This window comes from Trichechus manatus, unplaced genomic scaffold (assembly GCF_000243295.1).
Source record: "Trichechus manatus latirostris isolate Lorelei unplaced genomic scaffold, TriManLat1.0 scaffold00170, whole genome shotgun sequence".
NCBI lineage: Eukaryota > Metazoa > Chordata > Mammalia > Sirenia > Trichechidae > Trichechus > Trichechus manatus.
In genome coordinates this window covers 3,302,997-3,328,796 of record NW_004444106.1, presented here as the reverse complement: position 1 = coordinate 3,328,796, position 25,800 = coordinate 3,302,997, and the positions used below count along the sequence as shown (strand labels likewise).

At 53.9% G+C, this 25,800-nt stretch overlaps 3 protein-coding genes across 6 annotated transcripts in view; 2 read left to right on the top strand and 1 right to left on the bottom strand.

Annotated features, from left to right (window-relative positions):
• The window catches only part of ZNF629 (zinc finger protein 629), a 6,511-nt gene extending 2,672 nt beyond the window's left edge, over positions 1-3,839 (top strand). The window contains exons 2-3 of one of the 2 annotated variants that reach the window (XM_004386675.2): positions 261-368; positions 523-3,839. In XM_004386675.2, coding sequence (XP_004386732.1) covers positions 296-368; positions 523-3,056 — 2,607 coding nt within the window. In that variant the 5' untranslated portion in view covers positions 261-295 and the 3' untranslated portion in view covers positions 3,057-3,839. Of the gene's footprint in view, positions 1-260; positions 369-503 lie in introns of both variants that reach the window. The other variant, XM_023740989.1, reaches the window with a different exon arrangement.
• A 3,491-nt stretch (positions 3,840-7,330) lies between these two features.
• On the bottom strand, positions 7,331-21,680 carry RNF40 (ring finger protein 40). Of its 3 annotated transcripts, none has more exons than XM_023741041.1 (21): positions 21,605-21,652; positions 21,291-21,483; positions 20,731-20,898; positions 20,455-20,596; positions 19,566-19,772; positions 18,877-18,998; positions 18,607-18,753; positions 18,440-18,514; positions 17,612-17,731; positions 17,341-17,520; positions 17,011-17,146; positions 15,838-15,959; positions 15,319-15,746; positions 15,110-15,227; positions 14,823-14,972; positions 14,420-14,632; positions 14,215-14,340; positions 13,062-13,202; positions 12,877-12,978; positions 10,419-10,667; positions 7,331-9,735 (listed from the first exon to the last, which is right to left on the bottom strand). In XM_023741041.1, the coding sequence occupies exons 2-20, from the start codon at positions 21,420-21,422 to the stop codon at positions 10,491-10,493; spliced, it is 3,006 nt and encodes a 1,001-aa protein (XP_023596809.1). In that variant the 5' UTR covers positions 21,423-21,483; positions 21,605-21,652; the 3' UTR covers positions 7,331-9,735; positions 10,419-10,490. The 3 variants fall into 3 exon arrangements, with proteins under 3 accessions (XP_023596809.1, XP_004386730.1, XP_023596808.1); XM_004386673.3 differs by having other exon boundaries at positions 7,332-9,735; positions 21,567-21,680; XM_023741040.1 differs by having other exon boundaries at positions 7,332-9,668; positions 21,567-21,680.
• A 121-nt stretch (positions 21,681-21,801) lies between these two features.
• On the top strand, positions 21,802-25,727 carry CFAP119 (cilia and flagella associated protein 119). The gene is made up of 9 exons (XM_023741042.1): positions 21,802-22,365; positions 22,636-22,667; positions 23,234-23,299; positions 23,449-23,618; positions 24,204-24,274; positions 24,497-24,613; positions 24,701-24,761; positions 24,838-24,927; positions 25,532-25,727. Exons 1-9 carry the CDS (start codon positions 22,162-22,164, stop codon positions 25,708-25,710), a joined length of 990 nt encoding a protein of 329 aa, XP_023596810.1. The 5' UTR covers positions 21,802-22,161; the 3' UTR covers positions 25,711-25,727.
• Positions 25,728-25,800: the final 73 nt, after the last annotated feature.

The following is a 25,800-nucleotide window of genomic DNA, read 5'->3' as shown; positions in this document are numbered from 1 at the left end:
CCCCCCAGTCCCCCAGCCCCCGATGTAATCCCTGCCCTGTCTGACTGGACCAAGGCCTGTGAGGCCAGTTGGCAGTGGGGGGCCCTTACCACATGGAGCAGCCCCCCCCCCCACGGTGGTCCTAGCCAATTATCCAGCCTCTGCGGTGAGTGCGGCAGGAGCTTCAGTCAGTAGTCTAAGGTTGGGGAATGAGGCTGGGCGGGAGAGGTAAAGAAAACCAGGAGATCAGCTCCCATTGTGTGCTCCTCTCTCCTTCCCAGGGTCCCCGGAGCCCTCCACAGTCCTGAGCTCTGGGATGGAGCCTGAGACGGCGCTGTGCGGCCCGGATCTGCAGGGTCCTGAGCAGAGCCCCACCGATGCTCACAAAGGTGAGGGGCACAAGGAGGGACTGCGGTCCTGACAAGACAGTGGCCCCGGTCAGGGAGGGACCCAGACTCTGGGGGAAACCCAGGGGAGGGCAGAGAGACCGGACCCCGTGTTCTGAAAAGAGATGGGGGCTGGAGACTCCCTTTCTCTCTGTAGGTGCCGAGAGTGGGAACGAAGAGGAGAGCCCTCAGCAGGAAAGTTCTGGGGAGGAGATCATCTTGGGAGATCCAGCTCAGAGTCCAGAACTCAAGGACCCACCAGAGATGCCCCTGGAGGGGCCCTCCCTGAGTCCCTCCACCCCCCAGGACCACCCGGCCTCACTGGGTCACCCCAACCCCTTAGACCACCAGACCCCTCTGGATCCCCCAGCCTCCGAGGTAGTCCCTGCCCCGTCTGACTGGACCAAGGCCTGTGAGGCCAGTTGGCAGTGGGGGGCCCTTACCACATGGAACAGCCCCCCAGTGGTCCCGGCCAGTGAGCCCAGCCTGCGAGAGCTGGTACAAGGCCGCCCGTCCGGGGCTGAGAAGCCTTACATCTGCAACGAATGCGGCAAGAGCTTCAGCCAGTGGTCCAAGCTGCTGCGGCACCAGCGCATCCACACCGGTGAGCGGCCCAACACCTGCTCTGAGTGCGGCAAGAGCTTCACCCAGAGCTCCCACCTGGTGCAGCACCAGCGCACGCACACAGGCGAGAAGCCCTACAAGTGCCCCGACTGCGGCAAGTGCTTCAGCTGGAGCTCCAACCTGGTGCAGCACCAGCGCACGCACACGGGCGAGAAGCCCTACAAGTGCACCGAGTGCGAGAAGGCCTTCACCCAGAGCACCAACCTCATCAAACACCAGCGATCCCACACGGGCGAGAAGCCGTACAAGTGCGGAGAGTGCCGGCGGGCTTTCTACCGCAGCTCGGACCTCATTCAGCACCAGGCCACTCACACGGGCGAGAAGCCCTACAAGTGCCCCGAGTGCGGCAAGCGCTTCGGCCAGAACCACAATCTCCTCAAGCACCAGAAGATCCACGCCGGTGAGAAGCCGTATCGCTGCACCGAGTGCGGCAAAAGCTTCATCCAGAGCTCGGAGCTGACACAGCACCAGCGCACGCACACCGGTGAGAAGCCCTATGAGTGCCTCGAATGCGGCAAGAGCTTCGGCCATAGCTCCACCCTCATCAAGCACCAGCGGACTCACCTCCGCGAGGACCCCTTCAAGTGTCCCGTGTGTGGCAAGACCTTCACCCTGAGTGCCACGCTGCTGCGGCACCAGCGCACACACACAGGCGAGCGGCCGTACAAGTGCCCCGAGTGCGGCAAGAGCTTCAGCGTCAGCTCCAACCTCATTAACCACCAGCGCATCCACCGCGGCGAGCGGCCCTACATCTGTGCGGACTGCGGCAAGAGCTTCATCATGAGCTCCACCCTCATTCGCCACCAGCGCATCCACACGGGCGAGAAGCCCTACAAATGCTCTGACTGTGGCAAGAGCTTCATCCGGAGTTCCCACCTCATCCAGCACCGACGCACCCACACGGGCGAGAAGCCCTACAAGTGCCCCGAGTGCGGCAAGAGCTTCAGCCAGAGTTCAAACCTCATCACCCACGTGCGCACCCACATGGATGAGAACCTCTTCGTGTGCTCCGACTGCGGGAAGGCCTTCCTGGAGGCACACGAGCTGGAGCAGCACCGGGTAATCCATGAGAGGGGGAAGACTCCAGCCCGAAGAGCTCAGGGTGACTCCCTCCTGGGGTTTGGGGACCCCGCCCTGCTGACCCCACCACCCGGAGCCAAACCCCACAAGTGTCTGGTCTGTGGAAAGGGCTTCAACGATGAGGGCATCTTCATGCAGCATCAGAGGATCCATATTGGAGAGAACCCCTACAAGAATTCAGATGGCCTCATCGCACACCCAGCCCCCAAACCACCTCAGTTCCGACCCCCGAGGCTCCCTTTTGGAGGGAATTCCTATCCAGGTGCTGCGGAGGGCAGAGCTGACTCCCCGGGACAGCCCTTTAAAATGCCTGATGGGCAGGAGAGCTTCAGCCAGAGGCTGGGGCTGCTCTCCTCCAAGTCCTACATTTGCTCCCACTGTGGAGAGAGCTTCCTGGATCGCTCTGTCCTCCTCCAACATCAGCTCACCCACGGCAACGAAAAACCCTTTCTCTTTCCTGATTACAGGATTGGACTTGGGGAAGGGGCAGGGCCCAGTCCCTTCCTTAGTGGCAAGCCCTTTAAATGCCCTGAATGCAAAAAAAGCTTTGGCCTCAGCTCTGAGCTGCTGCAGCACCAGAAAGTCCATGCAGGCGGGAAACCCCAAAAAAGTCCTGAGCTGGGGAGGAGCTCTTCTGTTCTCCTGGAGCACCTCAAGAGCCCCTTAGGGGCTAGACCCTACAGCTGCTCAGATTGTGGGGCCTCCTTCCTCGATCACCTGGCCCTCGTCAGGCACCAGGAGACCCACACCCAAGAAAAGTCCCCCAGACCAGAGGACCCACTTCGAGAGCCAGCCACCCTGTCCACAAGTCAGGAAGGTGAAGGGGAGGCCCCCACCCCCACAGAGAGTAGCAATCATGGGGAAGGGGAAAACCGCAAAACCCTCTTGGAAGAAAAACCCTATTTGTGCCCCGAGTGTGGAGATGGCTTCACAGAAGTTGCAGCCCTCCTCCTCCACAGGAGCTGCCACCCAGGCGTCTCCCTCTGAAATGAGTCTGGAGACCAGGGGGCCTCTCGCTACTGAGAGGAACAACGGATCCCCAAAAGAATTATGCAGAGAAAGGAAGAAAACCTGGTTAGACTGTAGAGAAAGTGAAGGATAAAGAACCCTGGGTAAAAATAATGCTTTTACATGAGTGATGAAAAACCCTATAAAATTGTTGGGGGGGAACCACTTATAAGGCAGTATAGAAAAACTGTTGGGTTAGAAACCCTATAAATACGTAGGAAAAAAAGTCCTTTAAGTCTGTAGCAGAAAAACCCTATAAACCATAGCGGATAAAAGCCCTATTAACTGTAGGAAAAGGTCCCAATATGTCTCTAGACAGCCCTATAAAACTGTATCAAAATCCTTGTGCAACTATAGGGTCGAGGAAAATGCAGGGAATACAACAATGGCATTGGCTTGGGAGGAGCAACCCTCAGAAGGTGTAGGAAAACCTCCCATAAATTTGTTCCACAGTGTTCTGTCCCAGTGGAGTAGGGGAGGGAGCCTCTCTCCTGGCAGCCTTGGACAATTACCCTGAGGAAAGCGCTTAGCTGGGGAGTAGCATGGAAATTGGGTGGAACTGGAAGAGGAAGAGAACAAAAACAGGAGAAAAATAGCCAAGCCAAGTGAGCAGAAGAGGAGAAATGACACAGGAACTAGTTAAAAGTCCAGCTAATTGCACTGGGGCTCCTTGGGGTAAGAGGCCAATCTTAGATGAATTGTGTGTGTTAGGGGAAAAGGCCCATAGAATTCCTTATCAAAAAGAACCCAAACATGAAGCGGGGGGAAAGTATGGCAAGCCTTTTTAAGGGCTGTTTGGGGTGCACAGAAACTTCAGTGTGAGAACACTGGGAGTCCACCACAAAAATTAGGGGGAAGAGTTGGGAGGATTTCTATTAGAATGCTTTGAGGGAAGCAAACCAAGGTGGAAAAACTGTTCCAATGACACCCAGCTAACTCCAGGCTGCCCCGTCCTCCCTGTTTCCAGGAGCTTCTGCAGGTACAAGCAGATCCTAGCTCTGGCCACCAGGATTTGCCCCGATCCAGGCAACCCATCTCCCAGCCCAGCTGGGGGCTTCTACTCCGTAGAAGAGGCGTCCCGGAACAGAGGGCCCCTCTTTCCACATTCTCAGGTCTTACTGTCGGGGTTTTCCTGAAATCTAACTGCTGCCAGTCTTGCTGCGATGGCAGCCCATCTCCTCACATTCTGTCCTCAGTGGAGAGGGAGAACCGCTGCTAGTTGACCTCCAAAGAATAAAGCCCTTTAGAGACTCAAGGCCTATGTGTGGTCACGTCCTCTCTAGGCTTCTCCTCTTCAAGTCAACTAGAGCCATGGTGGATTCTCTGTGGCAACAAGAGACAGCCAGCCGATCGAGTAGAAAGCTTCAATTAGCCAGCAACCTGATTTTTAAACCTCAGTCTTCCATTTGAGCTGTTAGCAAGTCAGCCTGCAGGATGAGCGGCCTGTGTATAGTGGTGGGTGTCCAACACCTCATGGACTGGACCATAGGTCCCCGAAGAGTTTACAAAGGCCTGGCCACCTTCCCCTTCCTGGTACCTGGTGCCCTCTGAGGTTGTGATGACCCAGACGACAGATCCCACCCACTTGGCTTCTCTCCTCCTCAGCCAGAAACCTGAGAAACAGAAGGAATGAGAAACGTGGCTTCTCTGCCAGGCCCACCTCCTGTTCTCACACACCACACACAGTTAACACACTTTCATAAACCCAGCCAAACTCACTAATGTGGCTAGGTGTGTGTGGCAGGGGAAAGAGACTATGGCCCTGTAAAATGGTTGAAGAGAGAACTCTTGAGAGAAACATCTGTATCAAGAACCCCACCCCTTAAACCTGGAGACCCTTAATGGAGGAGAGGACTCTTTAGTGCTGGATCTGAAAAGAAGTGCCCACTGACCCCATGCTGGCAGGGTGAGGTGCCCCTTCAGGAGTCGCATCCCCAGAGAGGGTGACCTGAATTCCTACAAAGCTGTGGAAGAGACCTCTAATTCCATTACCTTAAAGTTCAAAAGATGAAAATCCTTCACCCTTCGTCTATCCTGCCCCCAAAGGGATGATCCTCAAATTTAAAAGGATCAAAATCTAGAACGCTGTAGGAGAAAATTTCCAGGCTTGCTGGGACAGGAAAAAGGCAGGCCATGTCTGATTGTGGGGGAAAAACACCTTGTTAACATCTGCATAACGTCCCCCCCCAACCCCACCCAAATGCCAGGTAGGAAAGCACTACTGAGAGGGAAGGAGGAGCCTGCCTCCTAGACCTCTATCAGAAGAGACTTTGACAAAAGGGGTGTCCCTAGAAGACTGAGGAAAAGGAGTTGAATCCTCCAAGCAGATTTTTTTTTTTTCCTCTAAGATGATAGCAGAAAGAAACTTAAAAGTTGTAGAGACAAACCCCTTGTAAAATTAGAAGCAGATCTCCTCGGAAACAGGTCTGAGGAATCTGTCCTCAGAAAACAGTTCTGGGGAACAGACTTTTGGGCTCAGAGGCCAGTCCGGGGAGAGGTGGTCCGCGTAGTCATAGGCCAACTGTAGGCCTGTCAGGACTAGGGTGTAGCATATAGTAGGATGCTCGCATGTTGTAGGGATGGGTGAGGGCTAAGAGTCTCGGCTCCAGTACTGAATGGATGATGTGGACACGATTCATCGGGGCCTGGGGTTTCAAAGCAGGAAAAGGGCAGAGTCAGAAACCTTTGCAGTGTGGCCTGTTCTCTCTTGTCCCTCCACCCCTACCTCCCCCCTTTAGCCAGGTGCTGCCCTCCAGGGTGAACTGTATCTTGTTGGGAGGAACTAAGGGAGCTGGCCAGGAGATGTGGCCCACCCAGTGAATGGCAGCATCCAGTGTCCCTCTGACTGGCTCAGGCAAAGGCACAGGGGCCACGGCACTTGCCCACCAGAACTGAGTCTGAAAGGCTTAGCATGCCATCCCCTCTTATCCAGCTCCATGCAGGCCCCAGACCCCTCAGAAGTACCCGGTGGAGGTGCCCAACAAGCAGGGCCAGGGAGTCATTGGGGGAAAGGAGAAACTCATCTGAGCTTAGGGTGAAACCTGAAACTGCTGTGGCTATGGAGGTCAGATGGGAACTCTAAGAACTGGGCATGAATCCTGAACGGTGGAGAAACTGGAAACCATTACAACCAAGAAGTGGGGTTCCATGACAACCCCCACACACTGAGGTGAGCAGCCCCCAGACTCCTTTGTCCCCATAAGGGCAACCCCACTCGCCTAAGTTGTCCCCCTGGAGTGAAGAGAGGCCCCACCTTTGAGTGTTGTGTGTCAATAACAGTGTTGTGTCACCGGTGGTCATGTTGATTAGCTGAAGAGAATAAAGGGAATAAGATTTCCCAGGTGTTTTCTGTCTTCTCTTTCAGCCTAGAGCAAGTTGAAAGAGCTTGTCTTCTCCCAGAACCAGGGCCCATGTGTGACCTCAAAAGCTCAGCCCAGCCCCAGGCCACTCTCACCCTTTACCCAGAGGCACTAGAGTCCTCATTTGGTGCCTCCTGGTGGGAAGCTGAGGAGTTGATGAGGTTTTAAAATCCGTACCCTTGGTGGGGGTGGGGGGAAATCTGATGAGATGGTAGCAGAGCCAAGAAGCTCTTGTTGGCGCCTGGCTTCTACACCAGAATGATGTGCTGACTGCTGGATGGCTGCCTGGTAACTGGCACTGGCCGGCTCAGGCCCAGCTATGTAGTCCAGGGAGGCCTCTCTGGCCACAATGCCTGCATCCTCTCCAGGATGCCCCAGAGTAAAGCCTGTCCTCCCAGGATCTAGCTCCACAAGCTGGCAGCCACCTCCCCTGGTTGACCTGGGTCCTGGGCCTGGCCCACCTGTCTTAGCCCCTCCTCTGGACTTGGGCCTCCTAGGTCCTAAAAAAAGATAGGTGGAGACCTGGTTTATCATTTCACTCTTAGCATGTCTGTGGGCTCTCACAGTGTGGAAAGGTTGAGACTCCCAGAAGGGCAGCCACTTGCCTAAGTTCCACAGCAAGTCAGTGAGGGAAACCAGAATGGCCAGAGCTCAGGCAGGCTGTCATCCAAGCCTCCCCTCCCCCCAGCACTGGGCCTGCCTGGGCCTGCTCTGGGCTCCACACTGTCTGGGCCAGGCAGGGCCCACTCCAAACAACTCTCAATGCCAGGCCTGCCACAGCGCTATCTTCTGGGCCTCGGAAGGGTCCCAAGTGGTCGCCTGAAGTCAGCACTTGCTCGTCTGCCACCTGCCTCTGCTCCTGTCTGCCAGGGGCTTCCTGCTCCAGCTAGGAAGCTATCTGCCCACCTTCCTTGTGCCTCTCTGATCAAGACCTCAAGGGATGAGGTTTGCAAGAAAAGGGAATAGCATGTGGAGAGGCTGGGGAGAATTAACGGTGTGTTAGTTGGCTGTGGTCTGAAGAGTATAGGGGGCAGGGCTCGAGAGAAGGTAAAGCTAGATATAGCAGAGTGTGCTGAGAGTCTCATTTTAGGAGCTTGGGGATGGGGCGCTATTGCGGGATTTGAAGGAGGGTGACATGATCCTGTTTCCCTCCACAATTGGTGATTTTCTTGGTCTGGCGCTCAGGAGGGAGAACTAGGCTGGAGTTGAGCCTTAGCAGTTTAGCTGTAGCCATGGCCATGGATAAACACACCCAGGGAGAGTGGCAGAGTGTAAACGAGAGGGCCTAGCCTAGGAGAAGAGGAAAACAATCAGCAAAGTTAGTGAGGAGCTGCTAGCAGCTGGGGAGTAGGAGGGAAACCAGGAGAGCATAGTGCTACAGGACTCAAGGGAAGCCTTTCAAGAAGAGTGGCCAGTGTCAAATGCTTCACTGAACCCTGTGGCCAGTCACAGACAGGAGCCCTAGTTCTGGTGGAAACAGGCACCTTCACCACTGAGGCCAACATCTGCTCTCCCCCAGGAGGTTAGTCAAGGTCAGGGTTGGTCCAGGCAGTTTTGGCCTGCCCATCCCAGAGGCCCAGGGTATCATAGCCACCAGATACCCTGGGCATTACTGGAGGTTGGAAGGGGAGGGGCCCAACCAGCCCTAAGGCCGATCTTCCCAAAATTGGACAGGCTCGTGGCAAACGGTTTATTGAGTTTACTCTGTTCCTCCTAGGGCCATCCGTGCTTGCTCCCCCACGCTGGGGATCTTTCTCTCACATTTTTAGCGGTCAGAGAGTCTGAGAAAGTAGTTTGACACCTCATCTATTATTAGATATGAGCACTCACAAAGACTTTTTAGCTCTTTTTGATAAACTGACCATTAGGGGAGATGTCTGAGAAGGCAATATGCAGTTACTTGCATTTACTGGGAAAGAAGCCCATGCGGAGGTGACGCCTGGGAAAAAGGATAGCGCTCGCAGAAGATTGGTTGACCTCCGCCAGCGCCCTGGGTGTAGCTCTCCTCACCGCGCCAGGATCTCTCTAGAGGGCGCAGGTGGCCGTGTCTCTATGATGCAATATCCTGCGTTCTTCCTACCCTTGCTTCCGCTGCCCCCGGGCCACGGATACTTCTTCGGCGGCCTGATGCCGTCCCCCGCGGCGGCCCGTGCTTCCGCGAGCGTGCCTTCCGCCGCCAGCCCCGCGACCTCGCCCGGGGCCACAGTAGCCCGCCTCTCTGTCTCCGATCCGACCTGGTCCAGCCGCTACGGTCCCGCCGAAGCCCCGGCCACCAGGCGGGGCCCGAAAGCGGACAAGGCCGCGAGTCTCCGTGAAGGCGCAACCACTGACAGGGCCGCGGGCTCCCGCGAAAGCCCGTCAGCTGATAAGCCCGCGGTCGCCACTGTGGCCATGGCCCCGACTCCAGCTCCGACACCAACCCCGGTCAGCGCGAGTTCCAGTATAGCTTCCGTGAAAGATCCATCCGAGGCCCAGACAGCGCGCTGAACCGAGGCGCCTGGTTTCCGAGGACATGGCCAAGGGCCAGCACAAGCTGCAATGAAGGAAGTCACTCCCCTGAGATGTCCTAGTCTGTCCATTTGAGGGGGCGTTAGGTCCAGTGCCGCCTTTGGCCTGCACAGCCAAGTAACAGCGTGCCCCCTTCGGAATGCCTTCTCGCCATGTGCGAATAAGGCACTACATTTCCCAGGATGCAGCTGGAGGCCTCCGGGAATCTCCCAACACGAAAACGGCATGCCAATGGCCAATGACTGCCAGGGGAGTGGCAAGCCGGCCCGAGGAAGCTGACTCCTGAAGCCAAACCTGGCTGCCTAAAACCCTCTGCCTGAAAGCAAGATGGGTGCGCTGCCCCTCCTGCACAGGCCCAGTATGGGGTAGGGATCCCTGATAGCCCTTAAGCCTAAGCACAACCAGGATTTTGGAGTGGCCAGGAGCGGGTCTCATACCAGGGGCAGGTGTAGTGGCTAAAAAGTGGGCACCACGTTCAGGGGAGGATGACTGGCTATGCCGACTGTAGGCCGAGGGTTGGACATTTATTTATAACGATTACCAGCCTATACAAGACATCTCTGTAGTGTAGGGGCTGTAGGTCCAAATAGGCCCCGGCATCTATCAGCAGCTCCACCTCCCAGGCCCTTCTGGGTGCTGCCTTCCTGGCCTACATGGGCAGGCAGCACAGGAAGCATCATGGGTACAGGTTCAGTCACAGGGTGGCTGGGTGAAGCTCTTCTGCCTGGAATGACTGGAAGTTGGCCCAATGGCTGGTCTGTCCCTTCCCCTCTGGGGAAGTTCTGCCTCCACTGCAGATAAGGCCACCAAGATGAAAGTAGGGTCAGAGCTGGAGACCCAGTGGAGCCTCAGGCTACATGAGGTGGGGATAAGCAGGCTTGGAAGAAAAGTGGAAATTGGGGAGGGTCCTGTTTAGCTACTAACTGACGATCTTGGTTGGCTGAACATTTCAAGATGAGGGGGTGACTGCAGCAATCCCGAGCAATAGGGTGGTGCCCCTTGCTCTAGCTCTTGTGCTAAAGGCTAAAGGGTCACAGGGAACACCACAGGAGGGAAGCCCTGCCCAGGCCTGGGGGGAGGGGGGTAGGTGAAGAAATCTCAGGACCCAAGTCTCACAAAAAGGGGCTAGGGGCCTAGCCCACTCCTTACTTGTGGGTGTGTAGACAGGTGGTAAGCCTCTAACAGGAGATCACAGCCTGGGGAATTTCCTCCTAAGATCTAGGACGGGCCCTTGGAAACTGGGGGAAGGTTAGGGCAGCTTCTGGGAAGCTCAGTTGAGAGCTCTGGACCCTCAGGCCTCTCATGGCGGACTTTGCTGCAAAGCAGGTGCCACCTAGGCTGCCCCTTTGATCTTGAGGAAAAGATGGAGCTAAGCTTAACTGATCCCACTAGCACGTACTGGGGCCCCCAAACCAACCAGGTGGGCAGGAACTGGGCCCATAGGGTCTGGAATGCAGGGTAGGGGCCAACAGACCTGGGATAGGGAGGGGCTGGGGGCACAGCCCCCAGGGCCTGTAGGTGCTCCAAAGTCCCCTGAGTTACGGGTTCAGCTGATGTAGACACGGTGGAAGTCGTGGGCACCAAAGGCTGCGTTGCACTTGGGGCACTTCCTCTGGCGTGCCTCATAGCGGCCTCGCACACACTCGAAGCAGAAAACGTGGAAGCACTTGGTAAGCACTGCATCCTTCTTGCGGGTGTTACAGCAGGGGCAGGTCAACCGCGCCTGGGCCAGGCAAAGGCATCAGCTTGGGAACAACCCTGATGGTGCCCAGACCCTAAGCAGTCTTCAGGAGCTGGTCCAGGCTGAGCCCGCCACACAGCGGACTGCATCTAACCCTCCCCATAACCCTGGGAGGTGGGGGGTGGGGTGAGCACTCTACAAATGAGGAAACTGAGGCTCAGAGGCCAAGGTCTCAAAACTAGAAAGTAGCAAGGCCTAGATCCTAACCTGGGCAGTGCTGTCACATGGGCCCTTCTCAAGGCCAGAGACACACGGGCCTTGCCTGGCTCTTCTGCCCCTCTGTCATTCTCTGGCAAAACTCCAATCCTGGCTCAAGCCGACTGTCTACCTCTTCACCTGCACCTGCTAAACCGCATCTGGGCATGACAGTGCCACTAGAAATCTGCTGTCTCCACCCTCAGCTGGACACCCAATGCTGCCCGGAGACCCTGCTGTGGGTCCCTGGACTCACTCCTCTCCTGTCCTGAAACCTCCCATCTGCCAACAGAAAGTCTCACCTCTCAACTCTGGATAGGAATTCAACACTCAGCATCCCCCAACATACCTCCTCTACCCTGCTTGAAATCACACCCCAGCTGGCCACCTCAGCAACCTCCCCAGCATCACCTCTGCCCTGTCACTCAGGAGCTTACTACCTACTAGCATTTAACAGGCTCCAAAATCTTTCTCATCTTGAGAAACTCTTTCCTTCTACTCCATGTGCCTCTGCCCCTTTAGCTAAAGTACTTCAAAGGGTTGTCTATCAATCTCGCCCCCGCCTCCTCACTCCAGTCAATGAGAAGGCAGGCGATCTGACCTCTAGCCCAAAACTATTCTTGCCAAGACTGCCAAAGCCAAGGGGGCATCTCCCATTGCTCGGTTCCTTTACCTCCTTGGCAGCTCTGACTCAGCTTACCCCCCCACCACCTTTAAGCTCTTCCCCCTTCCGCTCCCTCTATATCACTCTCCTTCCTCCCGACGGCCTCCTCTTCCTCTGCGCATCACTTAAGTTTTGAGGTTGCTACAGCTCCCATCTTGTTCTCAACACATCCTTAACCATCATCCACCAAAACCTGCTCTTCACAACCTTCCTAACCCCAGTAAATGGCAGTCATCCATCCAGATGCTCAAACCAGGCACCCAGGAGTCTTCCTTAATACCTCCTCCCCCTTCCTCACACCATGCACCTGATCCATCCCCAAGTCCAGGCAGTTTTACCTGCCATATATCTCCTGAACCCATCTGCTTGTCTGTAATACCTTAGGCTGGTTCAATGTCATTTTCGCCTCAACAACTGCAACAGCTAACAGATTTCACTGCCTCTATTCTTAATCCCTCCAGCCCAAATCCAAGAGCAAATCTCACCATGTCAGTCTCTTGTTTAAAACCCTCTGATGTCTCCACACTGCCTAGAGAATAAAGCAAGCATCTCAGCCTGGCTTACTACACCCGTCAGGGTCTGACACTGCCCAGCCTCTCCAGGCTTCCCTCTTAAAACAAAACCCACGTTCTCTCCTTCAACTGTGATGTCCAGCTCTCTGTTCTCTCCACTTGAGGCCTCATATCTGCCTTTCCTTTGCCTGGAACTCTCTCACCCCATTCCTCACAGCCAACCCTGACTCATCCTTCAGATTGGCCTCTGGTGACATTCCTTCTAGAAAGCCTGCTGACCGCCAGGGCTGGTTTAAGGTCTTCTCCTGAGTTCCCACAGCCCTTCTCTGGCCTCTGCCATTACATCACTCATCACTTGGGTGGAAGAATTACGTGGCTGCCCCCGCCGCCCCATCTGAAAAAACACCTACCTAGCACTGTCCCTGGCACTAGTAGGTGTACAATCAATACTTGGTCAGCTATCTTAACTCCACAACCAATGTTCTGCTCCAAGCCTTTCTACTATCCTACTTTATCTCTGTTGCTGTGTGTCACTGAGTCAGTTGTGACTCATACCCACCCTATATGACAGACTAGAACTGCTCCATAGGGTTTCCTAGGCTGTAATCTTTACAGGAGCAGGTCGCCAGGTCTTTGCTCCCACAGAGCTGCTGGTGGATTCGAACCACTGACCTCTTAGTCAGCAGCCGAGCACTTAACCATTATGCCACTAGGGCTCCTTCACCTTATCTCTGGGGTTCCCAAACTACCACTAGTTATCAACAACCCCTCATCTCAGATTCCTGGGCTGATGGGACACAGCTCAGCCTCACAGCCCCACCTTGTACTCCTTGATCTCCTCCTGGAGGATTTCATCAGCATCTGCATAAACTTCTACCTTCCTCTGCTTCTCCAATTTGCGCCGCAGCCGTGAGATGTCCTCCTGGGTAGAAGAGAGGCTAAGCTGAGTGCAAGGGCCCTCACCCTGAACTGCCTGATCCCAGACCAGCTCCATCCCACACACACCTGAGCCCTCTTGAGGTTGAAGCTCTCTTTCTCACGAGCAGCCCGGCTCTCCGCCAGGCAGGGTTGGATCTCTCGTAGCCGTGTCTGCACATGCTCCAGCTGCACCTTCAGGTCTTCAGCCAGCTGGGCTGCTTCCACAGCCTGAGACAGGTGGGACAGGGAGGAGGGGAACCATTTGCCTCAGCCTGGGGAGTCAGGCCATGGTCCACCTATGTTTGCGTAAAACCTTGCAGTGATTCTTGCTCTTGGGGTCAAGTCCAGTACCTGCGCCAGAGCTGGTCTGACCTCCTGACCCCTCAGCCCTCACCTCCTTAGACTCTCCCTCTCATTCCTGACACTTAAAGTTTCTCGCCTGATGCTCTCATCTTTGAGCCTTCACAGAGCTCTTCTCTTTGTTCCCCTCAACTATCCCAATATACAGAGTTTTCCCCTCAGGTCTCAGCTCAAATGTCACCTCCTGAGAAAGGCTTCACTATTTTTCTTTCACAGCACCCTACTTCTCAAGACTTACTGTGACCTGTAGTAACGTTTTATTTGTGGAATCACTGGCTTGTTATCTGTTCCTCAAGACTGGAAGTTCCACAAAGGCAGGGCCTGTCTTGTTCCCACTGTCTCCCCCGCACTCAGCACAGGGCCTGGTATATAGCAGAAGTGTGAAAATACTGCTTAAATGAATGGATTGACTGGAGGCGAAAAAAGCCCAGCAGGAGAAAAACCATGAAATTCAATGTTAAACTTAAGCCTTTACCATGAGCTAGGCATTTCTTATGTTTACTTCCTTTAATGCAGCTGTGTGATAGAGACCCTGATCCCCATTTTATAGCTAACCAATGCAGTAGTTAGAACGTGGGTCCTGGAAGCAAAAAGAGTGGGTTCCTCTCTTTCTTGAGAACGTCAACTCTCTCTCTAGCCTTCAGTTTCCTATTTATAAAGTGGAGATAATAAAAAAAAACCATCTCTGTAGGATTATTTTAAGATTGAAATGTGACCAAGCACAGGGCCTGCCACACAGTATGTGTTGGACACACGTGAGCTGTTAACCAGCTCAGAGCCCTACCCTCAGGCCATTCTTTTCAGAGGTGCTGAGTGGAATCAGAAAGTGGAGATGTTAGCCAGTATCCTAGGTCGCTGGTCCCCTCAGGCCCAGCCTCACCTTCCTCTTGTTGAGCTCCAGGGCCTGACTACGTAGTGTCAGCTCCTTCTCCACACCCCCAAGGTTGCCTTGCAAGGCCCGCTCCTTTTCCTCTAGCTTCTGCACGGTCAGCAGCTGGGCATCTACCTGAGGAAAGGGATGAGGGCTCAGTGCTAAGGAGCCCCTGCCTCTCCAGCTCCACCCTACAAGCCCAAATGAGCCTTACCTGGGACTTGAGGCCAAGAACCTGCTCACCCAGCTCATCCTTCTCCTCCCGCAGGAGCTTATGAATCTGGTTGGCCTTGATCCTCTCGGACATCAGCTTAAAGTTGGCATCATCCTTTTCCCGTAGCTGCTGTAGTAGCCGCCCATTCTGCTCCTGCATGTCCTCAAAAGCCTGACCTGTCACATCCATCTCTGACAGCAGCGCCTCCTCCTCCTGCAGCAAATAGGCAGGGACAAGATAGAGTGTGGAGGAGAGACAAGATGGCTGTGGGGAACCACAGAATACATGGCTGAGCCAAGAACCACAGCGGCCATCAAGGTGCCACAATGCTAGGGGCACCCAACAGAGAGTGTTAAGGGAATCCCAAGGTTTAGAAGCAAGGGGACCACAAAAGAAGCCACACCTGCTTTGTGGCACCCAACTTGCGCTGCAAGTGCTCTATCTGCTCCTCCGCCTGCCGAATGCGCCGCAGGGCATCCTCATCCGCGATCTTCTTGCTCTCCCTCCGATCCCTCTCCTCCAATTCCCGGATGCGGCTCCGTAGCTCATCCACCTACAGCCACCAGGAAGACGGAGCACTCATCACTGCATCTTGCTGACCTGGGGCACTCATTTGGTCAGAACTCCCCAAAGTGTAACAGGACCTCTGGGGCAGCCTTTCTGCAGGCCCCAGGCCCTACCTGCCCTCACCTCAGCCTTGGCCTTGCGTTCTGCTGCCATGAGCTGCACCTTATCCCTCTGCTCCTTGGGTGCTGACTTGTACATATCCAGCAGCAGCTTCATCTCCTTCTGGCTCTCCTGGGCCTTCCTAGGGGAGGTACAAGAGGAAGGCTTGGTGAGAAGGGCTGGAGACTACTTGGCAGGGGTGAGAAGAATAGGAGACAAGAACAGGGCCTCACTTGAGCTCTGCTCGGAGACCCTTGAGGAGCTCTGACTCCTTCCTTTTGGCTTCTTCCACCTTGGCCTTCTCCCGGTCAACCCTTGAGAGAGCTGAGGCTGCAGATGGGGGTCCAAGGCCAGGCCCTTCCCGTTCTCGAAGCTCCCGCTTGGGCCTGCCCTCAGGTTCTCGGCCCCGGGAGGAGGGGCCCTGGGCCCCAAGGGTTAGGGCCTGGGTATCCTCCTCAGAAGGGACCAGTTCCTCCTTCCTCACTGATGAGGCAGTTATGGTGGCACCAGGCATCGAAGTCATCTCCTTCCTGCCGTCAGGGGCACCACCAGGGCCTGGCCCACCCTCTTCTTTCCCTGGGGCTGGGGCACCGAGGCTAGAGTCCTCTGGATGGCCCAGGTTAGGAATGGAGTGGGTAGAGCCACTGGCCTGGGCCCGGAGCTGAGAAGAAAGACAGGGAACAGGGTGAGGCAAGACATGTGCACTGGGGTCCAGGAAAGGCTTTTCCCAGACAGCGCCTACCCCTGCTCACCTTGCCAATCTCAGCCTGCACCTCCCGCAGCTTCCGCTTATAGCGCTGGGCGTCCCCCTTCAGCTGGTGGTTGTGGTTTTGGAGGCTGCTGATCAAATGGCGCATCTCTCGGTTGATGGGCCCTGGGGGAGGGGTGTCAGGAAGTAAGGGGTTGGGCTGGTCCCTGGGTCAGGGGCTTGCCCCCTCCATGGGGAAGAGGCTGAGCCAGAGCCATCACTCCCATTGTGCAGGAGAGGAAAATTGAGGCCTTCTAATTAGTATGAGCTCATCAAAGTAAACAATTCCTAAAAGTAACTTGACACTGCCTCTTGATATTATTTTTAATGTAGATTTTTAAAAATACTTCAATGGAGCAGATAACTATAAATTCACACAAAAAAGTTAATCAACTTCCTTTAGATTTTTAAACAAATGCGACTTCGATTACTTTCCCTGGCCTCTCCGTCCAAAACTGCAATATCCTTTCTCCTACTACTTTCTATCTTCTATTCCCTGCTTTATTTAGAAGTCCCCGGGTGGCACGAATGGTTAAGCGCTCGACTACTTGCCAAACCCACCCAACTGGCAGTTCGAATCCACCCAGAGGCACCTAGGCAGACAGGCCTGGCAATCTGCTTCCAAAAGGTCATAGCATTGAAAACCTTATGGAGCAATTCTTCTCTGCATACGTGGGGTTGCCGTGAGTAGGAACTGACTCCACTGCAACTAATAACTGCTTTATTTTGCTTAGTATGTTTATCATTATCTAACATACACGTTCTATTTTTTTCTTTTTTGTTGCCTGTCTTCCCCTACTAGAGTACTGCTCCTCAATAGCAGAGATTCTTTGTGTTTTGTTCACTGGCATAACCCCAAAGCTTAGGGCAGAGCCTGGCTCATAGGTGGTGTTCAATAAATTTTTGTAAAATGAATGTCTACCTGAAAGAGAAAGGAACTGGAAGGCCAGAGAGCCAGAGACGGGGCTGGCAGCTCGTTATGGCTGCACCTGCTACATCAGCCACCTCAGCTGACTCACCTGTGAGCCAGGTAGTGTGGTCCCTCTTTTCCAGAGGGAGCTGAGGCTCTAGCAAAGAAGGGGGCTTAACCTCTTGCACCTGGATAAGCAGGGCCAGCACTCCCAGGGCCCAGTACTCCCAGATAAGGCCCCACCTCCAACTTGTCCTCACCACATACCCGCCTGCTCGTTGGCTGCCAGGTTCTGTTCAAACTCGATGCGCAGCATCTCGTACTCCTTGCGTACCTGGGCCAGCGTGTCCTCCAGCTGGATAACCTCTGTGCGCAGCTTCTTCTGTAGCCCCAGCTCGTCGCTCTGCAGGATGAGCCATAAGGATCCACATGAACCCTTAGCTCCCCCTGGCAAACCCCTCCCTCCTTCACCCCACTTCAGGCCTCAATGGCTTAGGAAGAATCTATTCCCAAGGGACTACTGGCAGGCACAGAGGGCCTCTGAGCCCTAAGACTCTGGCCCCTACCTCCCAGTCCCCATCTGTCCCAGGGCCACACCTCCATGTGCTCGATGTGTCTCAGGTGGGAGTTCTTGGTGGCCAGGAGCAGCCCCCGGGCCTCGTCCAGCTGGGTCTTCACTTGCAGAGACTCATTATAGAGCAGAGAGAACTGGGCCTGCAGCATGCGGTATTCCCCTGTCTCTCGCACTACCTCTTCTGGAAGACTCCGTAGAGCCACCTGAAACAGATATGCCCAAAAGTGATCAGCAAGCAGAATTCAGGGGTCAGCCCCTACCTTGCAGGCCCAGGCTGTCCTAGCCCCAGCCCACCTTGAGGCGCTCATTGGTCCGCACAGCGCCCTGCAGTTCCACCTGTAGTTTCTCCAGTTCTGCCATGCGGCTGTTGGCCAATTCCTGGTTTTCCTCCAACTCTGCATTCAGCATCTCAAACTATGGAGTGGAAGGGGCCATGGGATGCAGGCTGCAGGCCTCCCTCACATCCCCGCCATACACTCCATCCAAGCTCCCCTGTGCAGTACAGATGGAGTCTGAAGTCCCAGGGATGAGGCAGACTAAGCACTGTCCTAAGGGCTCCCATGTAAGTGGGAGAAAATTCAATACTGTATGGTCAGTCGTGGGAACCAAGGCTCCTAACTCATGGGTGTCCCAGAAGACCTGAGGAGCCAGCTGGAGTAAAGGGAAACGGCAAAGTGACCCCGATGGCACCAAGAAAACGTGCAATGACCAAGATGTGAGAGAGTGAAGGCAAGACGAGGAATGAGATACCGATTACATGCACCCCTCAGTGAGGTCCTTCCTCAGACACCCAGCTAAGAATGCCAACCGACTCCAACACACTTCCACTTATCTCTTTTCTCTGCTTTATTTTCCTTTGTGGTATAACTGATATACTGTGTGTTTTACTTATTTCTTTATCATCTGTTCCCCCAACTAGAATCTAAGCTCTATTTTGTTCTCCGATATTCCCAGCACCCAGCACAGGGGCTGACACTTAATGTTCAACAACTGTTTAGTGAATAAATAAACACAGGGCCTCAGGAACTTTGGCTCAATGTTTGTCCTTAATTCTGACGGGAACTTCAAGGGTGGGGTCGAGAAAAAGTGATGGAAGGGTTGGGAAGAATGACACCCCCTCACCTTCTGCATGCTGAGTGTGATCTGGCCACCCTGGAAGCCTGAGGAGCTCCCAGACACGTAGTAGCCAGAGTTGAGCTGTGGAAAGAAAAGAGGCAGACAGACAGATGTAAAACTAGGGCCCTAAGTACCCAGCCCTGGCTCCATCTGACCTAACACCCCAGCTCCACCTGCTCCAAGGCCTCCGCCAGGTGCTTATTAAGCTTCTGCTCTCGCTTGCGCAGCTTCTCAATGTCCCACTGCAGGTCCTCCACTGTTGTCTCCATCTCCAGCACCTTGGTCTCTGCCGAAGTCACTTTATCCTGGAGCTCAGAGTACTACGGGCAATGGAGGGGGCAGATGCTTGGATGAGGGACTTGGTTCCTTGAGACTCCTCGGGTGCCCATCTAACCCAAACCCTGCCCTGATTCTAATCCCACCCCCAAAGACCTTGACTCCACCTCTAACGAGATACGGTGGTGCTTCTCCTGCAGTTGGGTGGCCAAGTCCTGTAGCCGCCGGTTCTCACGGCCCAGCTCCCGGGTGCGTGCCTGAGCCACCTCACTGGGGGGCTCACTGTCCCCTGGGAAGGCAGGGCATAAGTAAGAGTCAACTCCAGGGCAATGGAACAAAATTTTGCATTTTGGAGTCTGCTACATGCCCAATGTGATCCACCAGCTTTTTGGTCCATTTCTCATGACAAAGTCAAGAGGTTCTCATTTCCACTACAGACGGGGAAACCTACTCAAAGAGTAGATCTATCTGCCCAGGACAGCCAGGCTAGAGTGGCAGAACTAACGCTGGGAGAAGCCTGTCAGCCTGCAAAGCCTGAGCACTTGCTGCTATTCCTTGTGGATTAGTAACTGCCAACAAGGTTTGTGCACAGCACTCCAAAGAGTTCTCCAGCCAGAGAGAGGTGGCCTCATCAGAATCACAAACTCTTCCACCCATTTCTCCATAGTTCAACTCCAAGAATCAAAGCTGGAGCCTCCCCTGTACAACCCAACTCTTCCCCTAGAACGTGGCTGGTTTATTCCTTGGGGAATTCCAGCTGCCTTTGGGCTCACAGCATTAGGGGAACTAGAGAGAGGGTGCCATAAAGGTGTAGGTGGGGGTGGACAGCTCTAGGGTAGGAGTACAAAGAACTAACCTCGGCTGTATACTCGCTGACAGAGTTCTTCCACCTGGCGCTGCAAACGGTCTGAGGCCTCTACAACACGGGACACGGCTGCCTTGGAGAACTCCATACGGCCCTGCAGCTGCAGCTCCACCTCCTCACTGCTGCTGGCGCCCAGTGCCACCACAAAAGCCAAGGCTGACTCACTAAGAGGGGGTCTCAGCTGCGTTGGCAGAGGCTCTGAGAGGGACAGACAAACCCTCATGAGGATAACAGTAGAAATTACCATCACTCTATACCAAGTCCCAGACTGAGTCTTTCACACTCCATGGCTCACTGAAATCAACACACCCACAGCCTACGTACAGTGCTATCCCCCTCTCGAAAGTGACACAACTGAGGTTTTCAGGGAGCTAATTTCCTCAAGACCCTAGAGGTCCCAGGGAAGCCTCATCTAATTTCCCAATCTAAGTTACAGCCACATAAACATGCACACACATCATTCTCTTTCAGGGATCTCTATACTTTTCACTTATTACAGTTGAAAATCACATATATACTTATGCATTTATTTCCTTAATAGCCAGTCTATTTCTCTCAATATCAATTCCCTGATTGACAAGGACAATACTTCCTCTTGCTTATTTCTGTCTCTTCCAAAACTAGAACAACGCCAAGTACATAGCCAACACTCAATACTTTTTTTTTTTTAACCAAATAAGAGCGTCAAAACATGACTTGCAATACGAACCAAGTCAGTCGTTTCAAAGCCTGCACTCTGCTGCCCAAACATGAAATTGTGTTGAGGGTGGGGGCAGGGGCGGGGGGAAGGCATTCAGGAGCCTTAACATCAAAACTCCCTCCTCCCCATAACCTTCCCAGAGATTAACTAAGCTTCCCAGATCCTAGGGCTCTGGCCTACCCCTCAGCTCTGATGTCCCTGGCTCTGTGAGAGGGGTCCCATCGTGTGTCGGCCCCTCCTGGGTTCCAGGTGCCTCTGTCCCTGAAGACAACTCCCCCTGGCTCTCATGACGACGAAGAAGGGCTTCCACAGTTTCATCCAGCTGAAAGGAGAAAGCACCGAAAATGTTACGGACCCCTCAGGTGCTTCCCAGCATAATACTCCTTTCTCAGCAGAGGAGTCTCGCGATTGGTAGCCAGATAAAGGCGAGATCTCGGAAAGCAGAGGGGCATCCACCTGGGCCCAGTAGCGGTTGACAATGAGGAGTGTGGCATCATCTGTGGCCTGCCGCTTCTCTAACTTCTCAATTCTTTCTCGGAGTTCATCTTCACAAGCCTGCCGCTGTTCCAACCGCTCTGCTAGTTTCTTGTTCTTGAACTGCAGTACCTTCAGATCCATCTCTTCCTACCAAGGGAAACAAAGAGGCCGAGGAGAGGGTCAAGCAGGGCCCACAAATCAAACATAAGGAGAGACAGAGAAGGAACGGCATCCCCAAACTAACTGCAAACAGAATTTAAAGAGGCTTTGGCATCCTTAGAGAAAGCGGCTTGACTGTGAGCTTCACGTTCTGTTTCTGCCCCTGCCCACTTCTAACCCTGGAGTCTTTGAGAAGTCATACGTCCTCTAGAAACCTTCCCTATCAAGGGATGGCAGACGTCGTGTTCTTAGTTCCCTTCAACAGTGTTCTGTAAAGTGGATCCTGCTAAGCCTGGGAAACTAGCGATAAGGTTCTGGGCGGTCTGGGAGGAGAACACAGATGGGAGTCTGGCAAACTCTGAGGGCTAGGACCTACGAACCGTGGAAGAGATGCCCCCAAGGCGAATGGGTTCTATGAGAGTGGTCGTGGTCTTCTCCTCGCGGCTCAGCTTCTTTTCTGGGGGTCCCGAGCCCCCATCTCCGGCGGCGCGTTTGTTGCCGGGCCCAGACATGGCCGCGGCGGCGAGGTCCCACCGAGGGGCGTCAGGCGGGCGGAGGCGGCACTTACTTCACCTGCAGAAAACAGAGAGCAGAAACGTGGAAGCGGCCGGTGCCCAGAGCCCCGAACTCCCCCATCCCCATGCCCACACACACACCTCCTGGATCCTGCCCCCGCCGGCCCCGGGGCCCTCACCGGCAGCACCCTCAGCCTAGCGCCGCCATCTTGGATTTCACCGGACATCACCGGCCTCCTCAGCACACGGCGCAGGCGCCAGAGGAAGTGCCGGATGTGGCGAAAACTCTTTATTTCCTGTTTCTCTTGATCTAACACGGTTCCGCCTTTTGCGTCCCGTTTGGTTTCTTCCTGAACGCCTGTTTCTCTCGGTGATTGGCCAGTAGATAGTTCCCATGGTTACTGACACCATACTCCCACTTCCCCACCTGAATGACATAGCCTACTCTCCTACTGGCAACTTCAGAGGGCACAGGAGTGGGCACTTGCAACTTATTACGCATGCACATCCCCTTGCCACGGATTGGTCAGTGCCCTACACTTTTTACTTTCCCTCCTTCACAAGTCCCCTTAGCAACGGTCAGTGTTGAGACGAGGGAAGACGCCTCTCTGCGGCGCAGATTGGCTGAAGCGTCGCTAGAGGGCCAGGCCTTGGCGGTCGCAGCTCAAGAACTAGCTGTCCCAGAACGGAGGCAGGACAGAGGCTGTGGTGATCCGCGGGACGGAAGAGCGACGAGATGATCCGCCAAAAGTCCAGCCAATGGCTGGGGCTGAGAAAGCAGTCGGAGCTTGAACTGCCCTCGGAACTGCAGCGGGAACCGGAGAAAGATTTCAGCTCAGTGGGTGAATCGGCCACGAGGATGGGAACGGGTGTGCGGACCGAGTCGGGGACGGCCACCTCCGTGGAAGTGGATGACGATCCTGGAGCCAGCTTGTTCCCGGTGAGGGCGAAGCGGAGTGGTCTGCTCAGGAATGTAAGAGGGTTCCCAGGCAGGGAGCCACCTATCATTATGTTTACTAACGTTAAAGATGTTTCCCGAGCTACCTTGGGAACAACCCCGGTTGTAAATATGCTCATAAATAGCAATTAGGGCCTGCTGAAGCCCAGCGCCACTCGCCCGCATTGGTTGTACGTGGTCCTTGAGATAGAGATTCGCGAAGGGCCAGGGACAACACAGCTCTGCCTTCCCCAATCCGCTTTCTCTCCGCAGCCGCCGCTGCCCCAGCCTCGGATCTGCATGTGGTGAGTGTGAAGAACCACGGGAAAAGGTTATGCTTCATCCTTGCATTATTATTATTAATCCTTTAGTGCCCCCCCCAACAGTCAGGGCATCCCCATTTTACAGAGAAGGAGATAGAGGTGCAATTACCTAAGATGACTAGAAGTCAGTCCTTCTGCCTCCCCAAGTTCACAGAGGGAGTGTGGGAAGGAAGGCGCCAAAGACTGAAGATGTAATGGACTATCAGAGCTGCTATTGTACAAATGGGGACACTGAGGCTCACAAGGGGGACTTGCCTAAAGTCATACAGCAATGTAGTGGCCAAGCAGAGTCTAGAACTCAAGTTTCCTAACCCTAGATTTTATAAATGAAGAGTATCTTAAGAGTTCGTTTTGGCCATCCTCACATTTAGCAATGGAGAAACTGAGGTCCAGAGAGGGAAGTGACTTGCCTGAAGTTACACAGCAAGTTAGTGAAAGAGCCAAGCCTCAAACTCCGGTCTTCTAGTTTTCAGTCCAAACCTGTAGCCATTATAACCCCGCCGCAAGACATGCATAACAGCCACCAACACTTCTCCCTTCTATGACAGGAAGTACCTGGACATCCATTCTATGCACCGGCTGGAGAAGACCGCCAATGTTGAGGAGATGAGGGAGTATGAGGCTGAGCAGTGAGGGGAAGAAGAGCTCTTGGGGAAGGCTGAGGGGGATGGGTTTGGCTGGCTCCAAAGCACGTGGTGAGTGTGAGGTGGTGAAAGGAGGCTAGGCAGTCTCCTGCACTCCCTCACTCCTCTCTCTTCTTAAGGGTGCTGGCTGAGCTGTTGGGGCTGAGCTGTCCTGAGCAGAACCTGCGGGAGGCCATCACCCTGGACCTCTTCTCCCATGCACTTATCTTCTGCCGCCAGCAAGGCTTCTCACTGGAGCAGACATCAGCAGCTTGTGCCCTGCTCCACGATCTCCACAAGGCCTGTATTGGTGAGAGGGAGGAGGCTACTGGACAGTTTGAGCCCTGGGGAAAGGGAGAAGCTAGGCTGGCACTAGAGAGAACAGGAAGTAGGAAGTGGGGGATTACCACCTAGAATCTCTGTCATTAGCTAGCAGTATTATCACACACAAATTAATTTAACCTTTGAAATCCTCAGTTTCCTCATCTATATAATGAGGATACAACACTGACTTCATGGGATTGTTCTAAGAAATAATATATGTAAATATATGCACCGTGCTCAGTAAAATAGCCTCTGCTTACCCCCTTTATTTCCTGACTTGATTTTCCTTTGAAACATTTAACAATAGTTGAAGTTACACATTCTTTGGTTTATTCTCACTTCCACTAGAACATAAGCTTCATAAGGGCAGGACCTTGTCTGTCTTGTTCAGTACCTAAAACAGTACGTAGTGGGTACTCAATATTTGTTGAGTGAATTAATGAAACAAGCCAGGACTTGAACCTAGATCTGTCCACCACTAAAGCTCATGCTCAGTATTTGCTGACTGAGTGAAATGAAAGAATGAATTTCAGGGAGAGGACTCACTGTCGCATCTTGCTTTCCCTCCCAGCAACCCCCCTGGGCAACGTGGAAGAATGTTACCGCTACTTCATCAGTGTACTTTTTTGCCATGGAGTCAGGGTCAGTTCCCTGGAATGGGACCCTCCCCCTCCCCCAGACAGAGTCCAGCCTCATCTCCCACTCCAACACTCATCACCCTCATCTTCTTCTAAAGGCTGCAGTGGGCACTCCCTGCTCCTAGATGCCAAGTCTTAGAGGAGAGACCAGGCCTTCGGGACGTTTTGATGGGGGGAGGGGAAGCCTGAGGTGGGTCAGTCCCCTAACTCCCAATCATCCACACAGCGGCCTCCCTTTAGCATCGACCTCTTTAATGAGGAACAGCTGCTGGCCCTATCAGACTATGTGGTCAACACCTACTTCCGCCACTTCAAGCTCTACAAATACGTTTTTACACCCCAGGTACTGGGCCATGGGCTATAAGAGGCCATCCCTCATCTCCCCTTTCCCTCAGTGCAGACACCCTCCACTCAGCCTCCCTCTTCCCAGGTACGGCTGGATCTGTCTTTGACTTACGTGGGGCTGCAGCCACCCAAGCTCTGGTCAGAGGGTAAGAAGGATAAGGGGGAGGGCTGTGGCTAGGGCTGGGACTGGGACTGAGGCCTCTTCCTGCTTCTGGCTTACAGAGAAAGAAGGCAGCGAGGAAGCAGAGGAGCAGGCAGTCACTCCACAACAGCAGGAACTGGAAATAGTGGCCCAGCCAGAGCAGGAGTCAAGTGAGGACCTGGAAGGGTTAGGGTTCCCTGTGACTCTAGGCAGATGTAAAACAAATGGTTTTGACCACATCAGAACTTCAAACTTTTTTTTGTTTTTAAATCATGATGCCTTTTCTCCAAAGGATTCCTCATGCAGAAGTCCAATATGACAAACAGATAAAAACACTGGGGTGTACTGGGTGGGGCAGGAGCTCCAGAGAGGATAGTTATAAAATGGTGACAATAACAGCTAGCACATGTTTGGCAATTACTATGCAGCAGGCAGGCTCTGTTTTAAGCATTGTACATATACTAACTCATTAATTCTTGCCCTACTCTACATGGTAGGTGTCATTACTATCCACATTTTACACAGAGGAAACTGAAGCATGGAGAGGTTAAATAACCTGTCTAAGGTCACACAACTACTAAATAGCAGTCAGAACATGAACCCAGAAAGTTTGGTAAAGCCACTCTGCCCATCTACCTCTCATAGACAGGCTAGCTGACATTTCCTAAGTAAAGCAGTACTGCCACCTGAGGAGCACCTTGGGAGTTGTTTGCCCTGCTAGGGGCAATTCCCTCATTCTCAGACAGCATCTCTCCTGACCTGCCCGCCCCGCAGGCCAAGTCTCCACGCTTCGAGCCTTCATCAAGACCCAGCTGAACAAGGAGCTGGGGAAGCTGCGACAGCTGGTGGAAGAGCAGCTCATGGCCAGCGAGGAAAGGCTCAGCAGCAAGTTGGCTGCCCTGGAGCAGCCCTTCCAGCTGCCCCCAGGCAAAGGCAAGACCAAGACCAAGTGATCCCCAGCATTTTCCCCAATAAAGGCCCGAGCCATCCCCACCCCCACCGTGAACACCTTCTGAGCTTCCCTGCCCAAACCACTAGACACA